The 16,446-nt window shown below is 37.5% G+C and overlaps 1 protein-coding gene across 1 annotated transcript in view; it reads right to left on the minus strand.

Annotated features, from left to right (window-relative positions):
* Positions 1–5,984: 5,984 nt before the first annotated feature.
* Positions 5,985–16,446, minus strand: part of LOC149222328 (serine/threonine-protein kinase 1-like) — a 332,568-nt gene continuing 322,106 nt past the window's right edge. Inside the window, 1 exon segment of the mRNA XM_089385374.1 lies at positions 5,985–6,577. Coding sequence (XP_089241500.1) covers positions 6,478–6,577 — 100 coding nt within the window. The 3' untranslated portion in view covers positions 5,985–6,477.

Consider the following 16,446-nt stretch of genomic DNA (forward strand, 5'->3'; position numbering starts at 1 on the left):
ACATGTGCGTTTACTCAGTGGTGAATGTAGAGAATCTAAAACTCTAGGAGTCTTTCACATTGGATTTGTTGAATTTGTAACTATAGTCGATCTTCATAATGTACATTTGGTCACTTGATGTAAGTGTATTTGTCATTGTAAAACATATTTATAAATACTTGAGTCAAAGGAAAAAATACTTTGAGTCAAAGTCCCATTGCGGCTTTTTAAAGATGAAAATTTGAATTCTTGAGATGAAAATTTTGGCTCCAAAAGTGACAAGTCAACTTCCCTCCAAGTCAAGCCAGCGCTAGCCAAAAGACATGTCCATTCACCCAAGACAGACTACTATATAAAGGTGGATCAACCTCCTCCATTTGGCAATTCACATTCTCTCACACAAGACAGTTTCTAGGCAAGTAAGCGAAGGACAAGGAGGAAGTAGGACAAATAACAAGGTCGAGTTTTCTCTCTTCTCTCTCTCTCTCTCTAGCAACTTTCACGTGTGGATTGATCCCTCTCTCTTTGTGGTTCACATTCTTTTGGGGCAATTGTTGCAGGGGGGCGAAATTTCTGGGTAACTAGGGCAACTGTTGCAGGGCAAAATTTTTGGGGCAACTGGCTATTGTAGGAAGGCCAAAAATTCTAGGTTAGACAGGCAAAGCAAATTGCAGGATCAATTTGGGTGACTTAACTTGGAAGAGAAGACCGGGTTTGACCATAGGTCTAGGTGTGTCTCTCATTGAACAAGAGGAATTTCTCTATTGAAAAAGGTTGCCAAATTTCCCCCTTTTGTGGGTTTTCCAAGGGTAAATCTTATCTTCTTTTGTGTTGTGATCTCTATTGTTACACTATTCTTTATGGTTGAATTTAAGAAGTATAATTCTTGAATGATATATGGGAATAAGTTAAATAAAGATCTACATCAAAAGTAATTATCAAAATTTCATAAACATTGTGCTAACCGTAATTGCACTAAGAAAATCAACATGGTATCAAAGCTTTGGTGAAGGAAGGAGGGCACATTGAGATCACCATGAAAAAACCCTAGAAAGCATTCTATTCAAGTCCTCCTTGCGTTAAGAAAATCAACATGGTATCAAAGCTTTGGTGAAGGAAGAAGGGAACATTGAGATCACCTTGAAAAAAACCCTAGAAAGTATTTTATTCAAGTCCTTCTTGCAGTTTAATTTCTATGGCTACATCTATGAACTCTGAAAATAAGCTAGAGGGAACATCAAACTTCAAAGCTTGGAAAGTTAGAGTAGACCTTCTTCTTGCCAAGAACAAGGTTTGGTATCGTTACAGGGAAGGTTACTGAACCAGCTGATGAAGCAAGGAAAGAAAAATTCAAGGAATATGACATCAATTCTATAAGTATTATAGTATACTCCATTAGGGGTCATTTGGTTCCCTACATTGTAAAACTTGATACCTCAAAGAAGATGTGTGATGCCCTAATGAATCTCTACACTATCAAGAACATTGGTCAATCAATGAACTTGAAGAATGAACTCTGAAATTTAAGGATGACTAATAACGACAATGCTGTTTCTTACTTCGTAAGGATTCCCCGAATAAGAGATCAGATTCAAACAATTGGAGAATCCATCCCTAATCAAGAACTAGTAATTACAACACTCAATAGTGTTCCTAGATCACGAGATGCTTTTGCAACAAGTATAAGCAGTTGGAAGGAAGCTTCTACATTTGAACAACTATGGACATCTTGTGCTCAAGAAGAAGCAAGATTAATGACTAGAGATCGTCAAGATGAAGAAGTTCAAGCCCTTGCAACTCACTTCAAGAACAAGGGAAAGAAGTTTGGATCTCACACAAGAAGTTCGGAAAGGGATCTTCTTCCTCTAAGAAGAAGAAAGACTCATCAAAGATCCAATGTTATAGTTGTTAGAAATATGGACATCTCAAGAGAGATTGTCCTAACATGGCTAATAACAAGAGAAAATGGAAGCAACATGCTTCTACAACAAATGTTGAAGATGAAAAACCAAAGAAGCCCAAAGGTGATAAGGATTTCTTTTACTATTCTGTGTCCCTTGTAGATGATGATGATATGTGGCTGGTAGATAGTGGAGCATCAAGGCACATGACCAAAGAGTGTGAGAATCTTTTAAGAATGATAGAAAAGTTGTCTCAAAGGGTTGAATTGGGAGACAATAAGAGTTATGCAGTCAAAGGAGTTCGAAAGGCATCCATAGAGCTGGAATCTAATAACAATGTTCTTTATGTACCAAGCTTTGAAAAGAATCTTGTTTATGTTTTTTGTTTAGAAGATAAAGGACATAGAGTTGCTTTTGTGGATGGCAAAGTACTTGTTTGGACCTAGGTCTCTAGTATAGATAATGCTAAGGTTATTGGGATTCGTGATGGAAGGTTGTATAGACTTGTGAGTCAACCAGATCAAACACTAGTACATGATGAGACAAATCCAAGTGAACTATGGCATAGAAGGTATAAACATCTTCATTTTAGAGCATTGCCTAAGCTAAGTCAAATAGTGTCACGTATTCTTGAACTACAGATAAAGAATTATGGTATATGCAAAGGCTATGCTCTTGGGAAGAACATCAAGAAACCATTTCCAAACAGTGACAACAGATCTAAGGAAGATTTGGACTTGATTCATTTCGATGTATGTGGTTCGATGCATGTAAAATCGCTTAGTGGTTCATTGTACTATGTAACATTCATTGATGACTCATCCCGTAAGACATGGATATATCTCTAAAGACCAAAGATGAAGTATTCAAAAAGTTACAAAAATTTAAAGTTGAAGTGGAACATTTAACAGGTAAGAAGATCAAGACAATAAGGTATGACAATGGAGGAGAATACACCTCAAAGGAGCTTGTTGCTTTCTACAAGTTGGGATTAAGAGGGAGCTAATTGTCCCCTACAATCCACAATAGAATGATGTAGCAGAACGGAAGAACAGGTGCATTGAGGAATTTGTCAAAGCCATGATGCATGATTTGGACTTACCATTGTTCTTATGGGGAGAAGCACTATGAACATTTAGGTAAATTCAAAACACAACTCCTCATAAAGTTCTAGAAGATATGACCCCTGAAGAAGCCTCCTTTAAAAGGAAGCTAGAGGTCGAACACATGAGAATCTTTGGTTGTCCTGTATACATTCATGTTCCTAAGGATAAAAGGAACAAGCTTGAGCCTTCAAGAAGGAAATGCATATTTGTTGCTTACAGTGAATCATCAAAGGCCTACAAAATATTCATTCCAGAATACCGATGGATTGAGGTCAGCCGAGATGTCACCTTTGATGAGAGAGTGACATATTGGAAGTCTAAGGAAGTCTCCATAAATACCTTAGATGAAGTAAAGCAAGGGGACTCAAGGGAGGAATGTTCAAGTTCTACAAAATGTATCGGTAGACCAAAAGGACCTCAAGATCTAGCAGAACCAGTCTTAGTTCCAGAGATCAAGAAGAGACTAGCATGGCTCAGATCTACATTGGAAGAGGCAGAAGGACATGCAACTCCTAATGGCACATCTAGAGAGGTGAAGAAACCTAAGACGTTCTCCAATTATGCAAGTCTCATGAAAAAACTCATCGATGAAGAACCTTCCACATATGAAGAAGTAGCTAACCATAGGTATGGAAGGAAGCAATGAATGAGGAATATTAAATCAATCATGAAGAACAATGCTTGGGAGATTGTGCCATGGCCTGAAGGGAAGTGGTGACTTCCAAATAGATATACAAGATCAAGCATGGTGTAGATGGTAGTATTCACAAATACAAGGCGTGATTTGTGGCTAGAGAGTTCTCTCAGAAAGAGGGAGAGGACTACAATAAGGCCTTTGCTCCAGTTGTCAAGTACACCTCGATTAGATCCATCATTTCTCTTGTTGATTCATTGAGATGGAGATTGCACCAGATGGATATGAAGACTACTTTCCTCAATGGAGTGATTGAGGAAGAGGTGTACATAGAGAAACCTCAAGGCTTTGAAGTATATGGAAAGGAATATCATGTTTACAAGTTAAATATGGCCTTGTATGGACTCACGCAAGCTCCAAGAGCTTGGTATGCTCGTATTGACACGTATCTGATGAGACTGAGATTTACCAAGAGAAAAGTCGATCCAAACCTTTACTCTAAGGTAGTGAAGAATGCACATATGATCTTGTTATTATGTGTTGATGACTTGTTTTTGACAGGTGTCTAGCCTCTGATCATTGAGTGCAAGAAGCATTTGGCTTCTTAATTCGATATGAAAGATCTTGGGTTTATGCACTATTACTTGGGATTTAAAGTATGGCAAAAACCTAGCAAAGTCTTCTTTGGTCAAGGAAAGTATGTGTTATAGATCCTTCAGATATTTGGTACAATGGATTGCAAATCCATGGCAACTCCCATGGCGACTTAACTTGAAGGAGTTAAGAGGATCTGACTCCAAATTGGTAAATCCATCTATGTACCAGTGGTCAATTGGTGCATTGATGTATTTGGTTAAAACTAGGCTGAATATATGCTTTGTTGTGAACACACTGAGTCAGTTTTAGGTTGAACTAAGACATGAGCATTGGATTGCAGCAAAGAACATCTTGAGACATGTGCTTGGTACAGTGAATCAGATATTAGTTAAAACAAACATTGTTAAATAATCAAATAGTATTTAGTTGAATTGGGTATTTAGATGTTTTAATATCTTTATATGACCATAGTGTTTTATAGTGATTTTCAACACAACTATAAAAGTTCACAAAACCTGTTGAGAAAGGAATATTTTTTATGTTTTAACATAATCATCATCAACAAGAAATACGGGGACGAAAAGCTGCTACAAAAACATTTATTTGTCATAAACCCTTCACTGACCTTATTACAAATTGAAAATAGTTACACTTACGTTTCCTAAAGCTAAATTGTATTTTGCTCTTAGCTTTTATGTATTGTACATGGGTTTCCAAGACTCATTCAAGTTCAATGTTTTACCATCCCAACCTCAAACATTGTTAAAACAATCATACCGTAGTTAGTTGAATTGGGTATTTAGATGTTTTAATATCTTTGTAGAACTAAATTGTTTTATAGTGATTTTCAACATAGCTATAAAAGTTTGCAAAACATGTTGAGAAAATAACGTTTTTATGTTTTAACATAATCATCATCAACAAGAAATATGAAGACGAAAAGATGCTATAGAAACATTTATTTGTCTTGTAGACACTTCAGAGACCTTATTACAAATTGAAATAAATTACACTTATGTTTCCTAAAGCTAAATTGTATTTCGTTTATGTCTAGTGGCCAATAATAAAATGTCACTTAGCCCTCTTTTAAATTATTTAAGCTTCTTTAGAATTGGTAACTATAAATATAATATAGCTTATTATGCTTACAAGCTTGAACTAACTACAAATGTTTTGGTGAATTCTAAATTATATATATATATATATATGCCATCTATAAATATAATATAACTTATTATGCTTACAAGCTTAAAGCAACTACAAATGTTCATATTGAATTTTAAATTACACTTGTCGTCTCCTAAAAATTATAAGGGTGTGTTGTAGCCATCCTAGGTCTCCTCATCTCCATTGTTCCATATATATATATATATATATATATATATATATATATATGCCATCTATAAATATAATATAACTTATTATGCTTACAAGCTTAAAGCAACTATGAAGCAACTACAAATGTTCATAGTGAATTCTAAATTACAAGCTTAAAGCAACTATGAAGCAACTACAAATGTTCATAGTGAATTCTAAATTACACTTGCCGTCTCCTAAAAATTATAAGGGTGTGTTGTAGCCATCCTAGGTCTCCTCATCTCCATTGTTCCCCATCCGAAAACCAGTGGACTTGGAACATATACAACAATTAACTTCTAAACAGAGAAGTTTATATTGATTTGCACTATGTACTCGTTATATTAAACAGTGTCCTTTCTCTTCGATATGTACAACTCAGTCTGACCGATTCTTAATTGGAAAGAATGGTTTTGCTTTCCACGAGAACATTAAATATGATGAATTTATTGGGCAGATTTAAACAGCATCTTCATCTAAGAGACGGCCACATATGCTAACTCATCAAATACAATCTAGAAAATTAATCTGAGCAGGAACCTGCATCAATTCGAGTTGATTGAGGACAACTTGCTCCCATGTACGAGTTTGTGACAACACGTAAGATGGTGATTCCTGACGCTGGAGGACATATGCTAAAGTACAAAATGATACAATAACAGGTTGACATTACAAATCTTGGACTTGAACTCAAATCAAAACACAGGAATAGGCATACAGTGATTTAACCAAGCGCTTTATACTAAGCATAATCATCTGACGCTTCAGCTATACTCCTGAACAAAACATTCAGGCAACCACCACACCAACAGTCTTAACCGAATCAACAAGCAATGTCAGGACGTTTCCCCAAAAAAAAAACCAACTACCATGTTAAGAGAATATCTGCGGTGTATTTGATCAATCATAACCGCAGGATTGTTCTTAGTGTGTCTGAGAGGTTCTGAATAGTTCGTTGCTCTTGCACTGCTTGCCATCCTTGCAGTGGCATCTCTTCATAGCACCTGGCACCCACACAAAGAACAAGACAATATCATGCAAAATATGAAGGTTAAATTAAAGAATTCCTAATAAAATTGAAGTATCTACACTTGAAAGAATCTACACGGCAATTCTATCATGCACAGAGAAGTATGTGTGTTGTTGTTTGGAGAGGTTGCTAGTCACAATATGTATTATGAATTACATAGGGAGCTATTAATTGCACAAAAATTCAAATACATCATTGCACATAAATTCTACAAAGAGAAGAAGAAAAATAAATCCAATAGCTATATAGTGAGCATGACTGTTCATGTTACTACATTCCATGACAAGCAAGCCCTGAATCAAAGTCAAAATCAGCATACATGCAATACAAACCAGTGTGTGAACTAATTTTTTGCAAATTAAAATTTATGTTAAAATTATGTTATATGCTATAACAATTACTTATTCCAAAACTCCTTTTTGTTGCAATATTAGTTGAGCAATTGTAGATAGAACATAAACCAAATGCACAATTGAAGACAACCAAAAACAAGATAAGACAGAGAATTTAAGTCCACTGAAAAGGGAAAAACCCACAAGGGAAAACCCAACCAGATTCTTTTTTTATTAGATATCAATTGTTCAGCAGAGATACAAAGTACAATGAGAGATCAAGAGACTGAGTAAGTTCACCCAACTCTGAACAAGTTGTAGTATGAAGACCACTGGTAGTAACAGCTGATGCAAACAATGGATCAACCTTCAAGTTCTTCTCTTACTCTCCAAGTCTCTCCAACTCTCTCTCTCGAATTCGAATATTTTTTTCACGATGCACAAGTAGTGAGTATGAGATGATATGAGATACATATATATAGGAGGAACAACAAATTTTGGTCATAAAGGAGCAATACATATGCTACTTAGGGAGGTACACATGCCTTTGTAATTCATGCCATCAAGGAGGTATGCATGCCTTAGTAACTTATGCCATAAAAGAGAGAATGTAACATATGCTTTAAAGTGCGTAAGAGGAATCTTTTATGACATGCTTTAATCACTGTGTAAGAGGAATATGCAATGTTTTTAATGTGTGTAAGAGTGAGTGTAATGTATCCATTAAGTGAGAGTCAGTAACATATGCATTGATTGAGGGGAGTTACATATGACATGATTGAGACACATGAATTTCGTTTTAATAATAATATAATATTCTCATAAAGGGTAATAGTAGTAATAATAATAACATTGATGATTAAGTCTAGATTGAACTATTAGGATTGATTATGTTGGGTCCCTATAATACTAGTGATTACCCCATTACTATTGTAGTTATACCCCTTATTTATATTGTTGTGCCCCTATTACCCCCATGTTGTTATTTCTGTGCCCCATAGAATCTCTCAATTGTTATTTTTGTGGCTTTATATTATTATTGTTAGGTCGGCTGGATTATATTGTGACTCCTTAGACTCCTATATATAGAAAGGAGGTTTTGTCATTTGAATCATCCAAGAATTGTTCATTTATGTAATGTAAAGGAGGTTGCCCCCTCGAAGAGGCTGAATTCTAAGGTGTTGATCTATCTTTTCTATCTTTTCTTGAGCTGGTTTCATAACAATTGGTATCGGAGCTTTGGATTCTAAGGTTTCGCTGCTCCAAACAGGTCATCGTGGCATTTTCGTTATAACTTTTTTTTTGTGACGTTTCAGAAGTTGCAAAAAAAACCCATTTGAAAAGAAATCGCGCTGAACCTTGGGTCCGAATTTCAGAGCTTTTCGCGTCATATTTACGGAGATATGATCTGAGGAATTTGGTCTTTTTGAAGACTCCTGAATTACATTCAAAACAGGTGACCTGGGGAAAATCGTCATAACTTTCCTTCTGGGGATCGGATTGAAATTTCGTAAGTTACAGAAAGAGGACCGACTGTAGTTTCTTGTGTGCATGTTTTAGATCCAAAGGTTGAAACAGTGACTCGTGGCACGTCGTACAAGTTCGCTTTACTGAACTAGTCTAGAAGCAAGTCACTGTGGGAGATTTCACATAACTCTTCATTGGAGAATCCAATTTGGGTCAGACTCGTGGCATTGGAAAGAGGATGCAGAAGGCTACTACAGATCACAATTTCAGAACTGGATGATCCGAAATTATAGAGATACATCAGATTCAATATCAGGCTTCTATAAAGTGAAAAAAGGTGTGTAGGTTTTTTTTTTAATTTTTGCGTAAGCTTGGTTTAACGAAATTCAAAAGGCATAGTAAAGCATTATTATCGGTAACTGATGCCCCGAGGAAAGAAAATGCAAATACCTAGTAAGGAACCTGAAAGCTCTAGCATGACTCATGAAGAAGAGGAAGAAATGCTACATGATATATCAAAACTGCAAGAACAAGTGCAACAAATGTCATGCTCACAAAAGCTAACAGAAGCTAAGATAAATGGCGTGGAATCTAAGATAAATGGTGTGGAATCTAAGATAAAGTGCATGGAAGCTAAGATGGATGATTCGAAGACAGATTTGAAGAGAGACATGGCAGATTTGAAGACGGATTTGAAGACAGACATGGCAGATTTGAAGACAGATTTGACAAATTTTCTACAAGAAATACTTACTAATGGTGAAAAGGTTGTAAAGGAAACTCATGATGTGAACAAAAGTAATGTTAATCATGATTCCATAGACTCTAATGTTGGATCGAAGACCCACCATATTCCAAAAATTGATATGAGGAAGTTTGATGGCAAGGATCCCGCCACATGGATATTACAGATGGAGCAGTTCTTCGATCTCAATAATGTGCAAAACACGCAAAAGGTACGTATGGCAACTGTATATTTGGAAACAAATCAGTTTGTATGGTATCAATGGCTTTTCTCTTTTAAACAATTTATCACTTGGGCAATTTTTACGGAAGAATTGATAGCACATTATGAAGATACAAAAAGCAACACTTTTTTTAGCCAATTGATAAGTCTCAAACAAAAGGGTTCAGTAATGGAGCACATTGAGGAGTTTCAAAAATTGAACATAAGGGTAAAAGATATTCCAAAGGAGCATAGGATTGATGTGTTCATAGGGTCTTTAAAGGATAATATCCAACATGATGTTCGCCTTTGGGAACCTGATTCATTAGAGAAGGCATTCAGGTTAGCAAGAAAAATGGAAAGCAAAATTATGGCAACCAGGAAGCATACCACTCACAACTATAAAGACGGAAGTGTCGTTGCCCCTAGTCTTCCACAACCTATATGGTTGACACCACAACAATTGGAAGAAAAAAAACCAAAAGGGCTTTGTTACAGTTGTGATAGCAAATACACTAAAGGTCACAAGTGTGCTGAGAAGAAATTATTCTACATAGATTGTGAAAAGGAAGAAGAAAAGGAGCAAAGAGGTGTAATTGCACAATTATGCTCACTAGATGTTTCCACGTCGGAATCATCTATTTCTCTAGATCTCAAAAAAGTCCTGGACGATCATTCCAAGGTATTTGAGAATCCCAAAGGTCTCCCACCTATGCGTGATCATGATCATGCTATTCATCTGATTCCAGGAAGTGTTCCTCCAAACATCAGGCCGTACAGATATCCCTATGTCCAAAAAAGTGAAATTGAACGTATGGTTGCAGAAATGCTAGAGGCTGGTATAATTCAACCAAGTCAAAGTTCTTTCTCTGCTCTAGTAGTATTGGTGCACAAGAAGGATGGATCATGGCGCATGTGTCTGAATTATAGGGAGCTCAACAAGCTCACTATTAAAGATAAGTTCCCCATTCCTGTCATTGATGAATTACTGGATGAATTGCATGGATCAATTTACTTCACCAAGTTGGATCTTCGTTCTGGATATCATCAAATCAGAATGAAGATTGAAGACATTCCGAAAACGGCATTTAGAACTCATGAGGGTCATTATGAAATTTTGGTCATGCCTTTTGGCCTTACTAATGCACCTTCAACATTTCAAGGTTTGATGAATTCAATTTTCAAACCATTCCTTAAAAAATTTGTGTTAGTATTTTTTGATGATATACTAATCTACAACAAGTCTTGGAAGGATCATGTTGAACATGTTGACAGGGTGCTACAACTATTGAAGGAGAAACAATTATATGCAAAAAGATCCAAATGTTTCTTTGGAGTCCAGGAGGTGGAATATTTGGGTCATATTGTATCTCATGAAGGAGTTAAGGTAGACCCTAGCAAAATTAAAGCCATTAAGGAATGGAAAATCCCCACATCCATAAAGCATTTGCGAGGATTTCTTGGGTTGACAGGGTATTATCGCAAATTTGTTAAGAATTATGGGAGAAGAGCAGCACCTCTAACAACATTATTGAAGAAAGATGCATTTTCATGGACTCCGGAAGCAACAAAGGCCTTTGAACATCTTAAAGAGGCAATGTGCCAAGCACCGGTCTTAGCTACACCGGACTTCACAAAAACCTTTATTGTGGAATGTGATGCTTCAGGAAATGGAATTGGTGCTGTTCTAATGCAAGATGAAAGACCCATTGCTTTTGAAAGTCGCCCAATCAAGGGAAGTTTTTAAGCAAAGCTATTTATGAGAAGGAAATGTTGGCAATACTCCATGCACTTAAGAAATGGCAACCCTACCTAATGGGAAGACACTTCAAGGTAAAAATGGATCATGATAGCCTTAAATACTTTTTAGAACAAAGATTATCCTTTGAAGAGCAACAAAAGTGGGTCACAAAGATGTTGGGTTATGACTTTGAAATCATCTACAAAAAAGGGAAGCAAAATGTGGTGGCAGATGCACTCTCAAGAAAGGATGAGGATGTGGAAGCATTGTTGTGCGCCATTTCTATTATCCAACCAGATTGGATAAACGAAGCAAGGGAGGAATGGAAGAATGATGAAGAAGTGTGGGCACTTATTCGAAAGCTACAACAAGATTCCAGTACGTCTGATACATTTATCTGGCAAAATGATTCATTATGGTACAAAGATCACCTATACCTCTGTAAGAATTCCCAGCTAAAACAAAAGATTCTTATGGAAGTGCACACTTCTCCCTTAGGAGGGCACTCAGGATTTTTAAAAACTTACCATAGGGTTAAGAAGGAATTTTTTTGGGATGGCCTTAAATCAGATATTCAAAAGTTTGTGGCGGAATGTTTGGTTTGCCAACAAAATAAAGTTGAAACAATTAAGACACCGGGTCTATTACAACCTTTATCCAATCCAAGCCAACATTGGGAGGAGGTTTCAATGGATTTTATCACAGGTTTACCCAAGTCTGAGGGAAAGAGTGTAATCATGGTGGTAGTTGACAGACTTACCAAGTATGCACACTTTTGTGCATTAACACATCCATTTAAAGCCAGTACAGTTTCTACTGCATTTATGGAAACAATTCAAAAGCTATATGGAAACCCAAAGATTATTGTAAGTGATAGAGATCCCATTTTCACTGGAAATTTTTGGACAGAATTATTTTCTTGTCTTGGTACTCAGTTAGCTCATAGCTCATCTTATCATCCTCAATTTGATGGGCAAACTGAGATAGTAAACAAATGTTTGGAAGGATATCTTCGTTGCTTTGTTTCTGATAAATAGACACAATGGGTCAAATGGTTGCCTCTGGCTGAATGGTGGTATAACACTTCTTTCCATATAGCAATAAAAATGACCCCATTTATGGCACTTTATGGGTATCAACCACCATCCATCACATCATATTTAAGAGAAAATTCTAAGGTTCAGGCAGTGGAACATCACATCGAACATCAACAACAAGTCCTCCAACTCTTAAAGGATAACCTCGTGTTGGCACAAAATAGAATGAAACAACAGACAGATCAACATCGCAGTGAAAGAAGTTTTGATGTAGGTGATTGGGTATTCCTACGGCTACAACCATATAAGCAAATGTCCCTAAAGCAAGCTAAGAAGGATAATAAATTATCACCAAAGTATTATGGTCCGTACAAGGTGTTGCAAAAGATTGGTACTATGGCATACAAATTGGAGCTTCCTGCAGCTTCTTGATTGCACCCAGTTTTCCATGTTTCATGTTTAAAGAAGGTTATAGGCGACAAGATCCCAGTTCAAACAATATTGCCAGAACTTGACGAGGAAGGAAAAATTATACTGGAACCGGAAGCAGTCACAGAAACAAGAACTCGACAGCTACGAAATCGATCAATTTTAGAGTATCTTATCAAGTGGAAGAACTTATCCGCTGAAGATTCCATATGGGAGGATGAGAATTTTATGCAAAAGTATCCAGAACTACTCAAGCGTTGAGGACAACACTTTTTTGAAGGAGAGGGGCATGTTGGGTCCCTATAATACTAGTGATTACCCCATTACTATTGTAGTTATACCCCTTATTTATATTGTTGTGCCCCTATTACCCCCATGTTGTTATTTCTGTGCCCCATAGGATCCCTCTATTGTTATTTTTGTGGCTTTATATTATTATTGTTAGGTCGGCTGGATTATATTGTGACTCCTTAGACTCCTATATGTAGAAAGGAGGTTTTGTCACTTGAATCATCCAAGAATTGTTCATTTATGTAATGTAAAGGAGGTTGCCCCCTCGAAGAGGCTAAATTCTAAGGCGTTGATCTATCTTTTCTATCTTTTCTTGAGTTGGTTTCATAACAGATTAATGATAAGGTAAATGATTTTCCATCAACTATACTTGATTACCAATTGATGCAAAGTGATTTACTATTTTTGCAGTCATACTTGAGATGCAAGACATGACTTTTTGTTTTTTTAAGTCACTCTAGAATTATCAGAAATGAGATTTTAGATAAGGAAATTCTGTTGAGAATTCAGTAGGGCAATGCATATGTTAATTCTCTTAACTTGATAATTGTATGTGTTACATTTTTACTTATTAACTTTGATCATTTTTATTCCAACGTGCAATACATCAAATACCTACCAAAATAGTAAGAACAATGACACAGTATATACGCTGCAAGCCAGGGCCAAAACCTCTCCTCTTGAGGGGAAAACCCATAAAATTTCTTCTTATCTTTCAGATCTTTCAATTGATGAATACCATGACCTAGACTCAAACAAATAACTTCCATGATCAAGTCTTCCTCGGGCTTCTGCTGAAATATCTTCAACCTCCCAGTAGATCCAAAATTCTGCTCCCTAGCAATTGCTACAACTATCGCTGCTTCTCTAGGAGACTTTGATCTCCCTTTAACTACCTTCCCCTTGACCTTGCTTGCCTTGACTTGAGTCCTAGGGCTAGTAAGATTCCCTAAGAGACCTTTGCTTGCCTTCCTTCTCTTTTGCTTCCAAAATCGAACCTCAGACTAGCCCAGCGCAGAAACCCTAACTTCGCACTTCCAGAAGAATGGAGAGAGACCCAAACACTTCAACTTCTTCGTCCTTCTCTTCTTCGCACTTCCTTCTTCGACTTTCTTCTTATGCCTTCTTCGCATAAGAGATGAGTGAATGAATGATCCAAATGGAGGATGAGTTCCTCTTATATATAGGCTCCTTCAAGGGTGGACGTGGCTCTTCATGTCGGCCGACTTGACTGATCATTAGGCCAACTTGATCTTGGAGGTATTTTGACACTTTCAAAACAATAAATTTTCTTTTACAATTTACAGTGTGCCCATAGGGTCTTCCATATATGACAATGACTCTTGTACCTAGGACAAACCCTAGAAGCACTCAATGGGTACTTGACCTATAAAATAAAAGAACTTGAGCATGAAACCCATGCTCCAATAATAATAATAATTTCTTTTTCATTTTATATATACAAGAATACATTTCATACTAATGAAAACAGAACCTAATTACACATTTTTCAACAAATTCATCCCTAAGCTGTCAATTTTCAACACTCCCTTTTAGCTAGGGAGGAATTTCTTTCTGCATCAATGATTTTTGCTTTCTCTGTTTATCTTTGTTCATCTCTACTTTGTATCATGTGGAACAATAGTGTCTCAATTTAATGAAGAAGAATCATCATAGGGGAGATTCATCTATCACCTTATATCCACTAATCTTCCCACCTTGACATAGACTTGGGCGGACTACCACTTGTTAACACATGACAAGGATTGCACACAACCAAGTCTCATCTCTGCTTGGGGGGATTACCACATGTCAACACATGACAAGGATCGTGCACAACCAAGCTTCACCTCAAGAGTCAAGTGGTAGAACACTTGCATCCGTAGACTTTGGGGGGATTACCACTTATCAATATATGACAAGGATCGCACTCAACCAAGTCCCATCTTTGCTTGGGGGGATTAGCACTTATCAACACATGACAAGGATCGCACTCAACCAAGTCTCATCTTTGCTTGGGGAGATTACCACTTAATAAGGATCGTGCACAACCAAGTCTCACCTCTGCTTGGGGGGATTACCACTTGTCAAGGGTCGCGCACAACCAAGTTTTACCACACCCATTGGCTAGATGGGTGGTATTCCCAACAAGCCCAGCTTGTGGGTAGGATGCATACTGGGGTATACTCTTGGCAAGTCCCAAACTTGATGGTAGGGGGGATTACCACTTGTTAACACAAGACAAGGATCACACACAACCTACAATCAAGAATTCCTCAAGCTCGGGAGCTCTCCTAGCTCCATTTCCAACTTGGGAGCTCAAACAAGAGGGAAGAGCATAGCCCAATGTTTTTGATCATCCATGACTGCCCCTACCAAGAATGGTCACATCCATCAGTCCAAATTGCTCTTTGAATACCAAGAACTTCCCTTTCAGCAAAGGCTTGGTAAGTATGTCAACTATCGGATCATCAGTTGCAATATGATGGAGTCTTACTGCTCTTCTATGCACCATATCCCGGATATAGTGATAATCGATCTCAATGTGCTTCGACTTGTCATGGAACACAAGAGTTGTCAATTTTCAACACTCCCTTTTAGCTAGGGAGGAATTTCTTTCTGCATCAATGATTTTTGCTTTCTCTGTTTATCTTTGTTCATCTCTACTTTGTATCATGTGGAACAATAGTGTCTCAATTTAATGAAGAAGAATCATCATAGGGGAGATTCATCTATCACCTTATATCCACTAATCTTCCCACCTTGACATAGACTTGGGTGGATTACCACTTGTCAACACATGACAAGGATTGCACACAACCAAGTCTCATCTCTGCTTGGGGGGATTACCACATGTCAACACATGACAAGGATCGTGCACAACCAAGCTTCACCTCAAGAGTCAAGTGGTAGAACACTTGCATCCGTAGACTTTGGGGGGATTACCACTTATCAATATATGACAAGGATTGCACTCAACCAAGTCCCATCTTTGCTTGGGGGATTAGCACTTATCAACACATGACAAGGATCGCACTCAACCAAGTCTCATCTTTGCTTGGGGAGATTACCACTTAATAAGGATCGTGCACAACCAAGTCTCACCTCTGCTTGGGGGGATTACCACTTGTCAAGGGTCGCGCACAACCAAGTTTTACCACACCCATTGGCTAGATGGGTGGTATTCCCAACAAGCACATCTTGTGGGTAGGATGCACACTGGGGTATACTCTTGGCAAGTCCCAAACTTGATGGTAGGGGGTATTACCACTTGCCAACACAAGACAAGGATCGCACACAACCTACAATCAAGAATTCCTCAAGCCCGGGAGCTTTCCTAGCTCCATTTCCAACTTGGGAGCTCAAACAAGAGGGAAGAGCATAGCCCAATGTTCTTGATCATCCATGACCGCCCTTACCAAGAAGGGTCACATCCATCAGTCCAAATTGCTCTTTGAATGCCAAGAACTTCCCTTTCAGCAAAGGCTTGGTAAGTATGTCAACTATCTGATCATCAGTTGCAATATGATGGAGTCTTACTCCTCTTCTATGCACCGTATCCCGGATATAGTGATAATCGATCTCAATGTGCTTGGACTT

The sequence above is a fragment of the Pinus tabuliformis genome, chromosome Q (assembly GCF_031772625.1).
Source record: "Pinus tabuliformis cultivar Carrire ecotype Pingquan chromosome Q, CPIR1, whole genome shotgun sequence".
NCBI lineage: Eukaryota > Viridiplantae > Streptophyta > Pinopsida > Pinales > Pinaceae > Pinus > Pinus tabuliformis.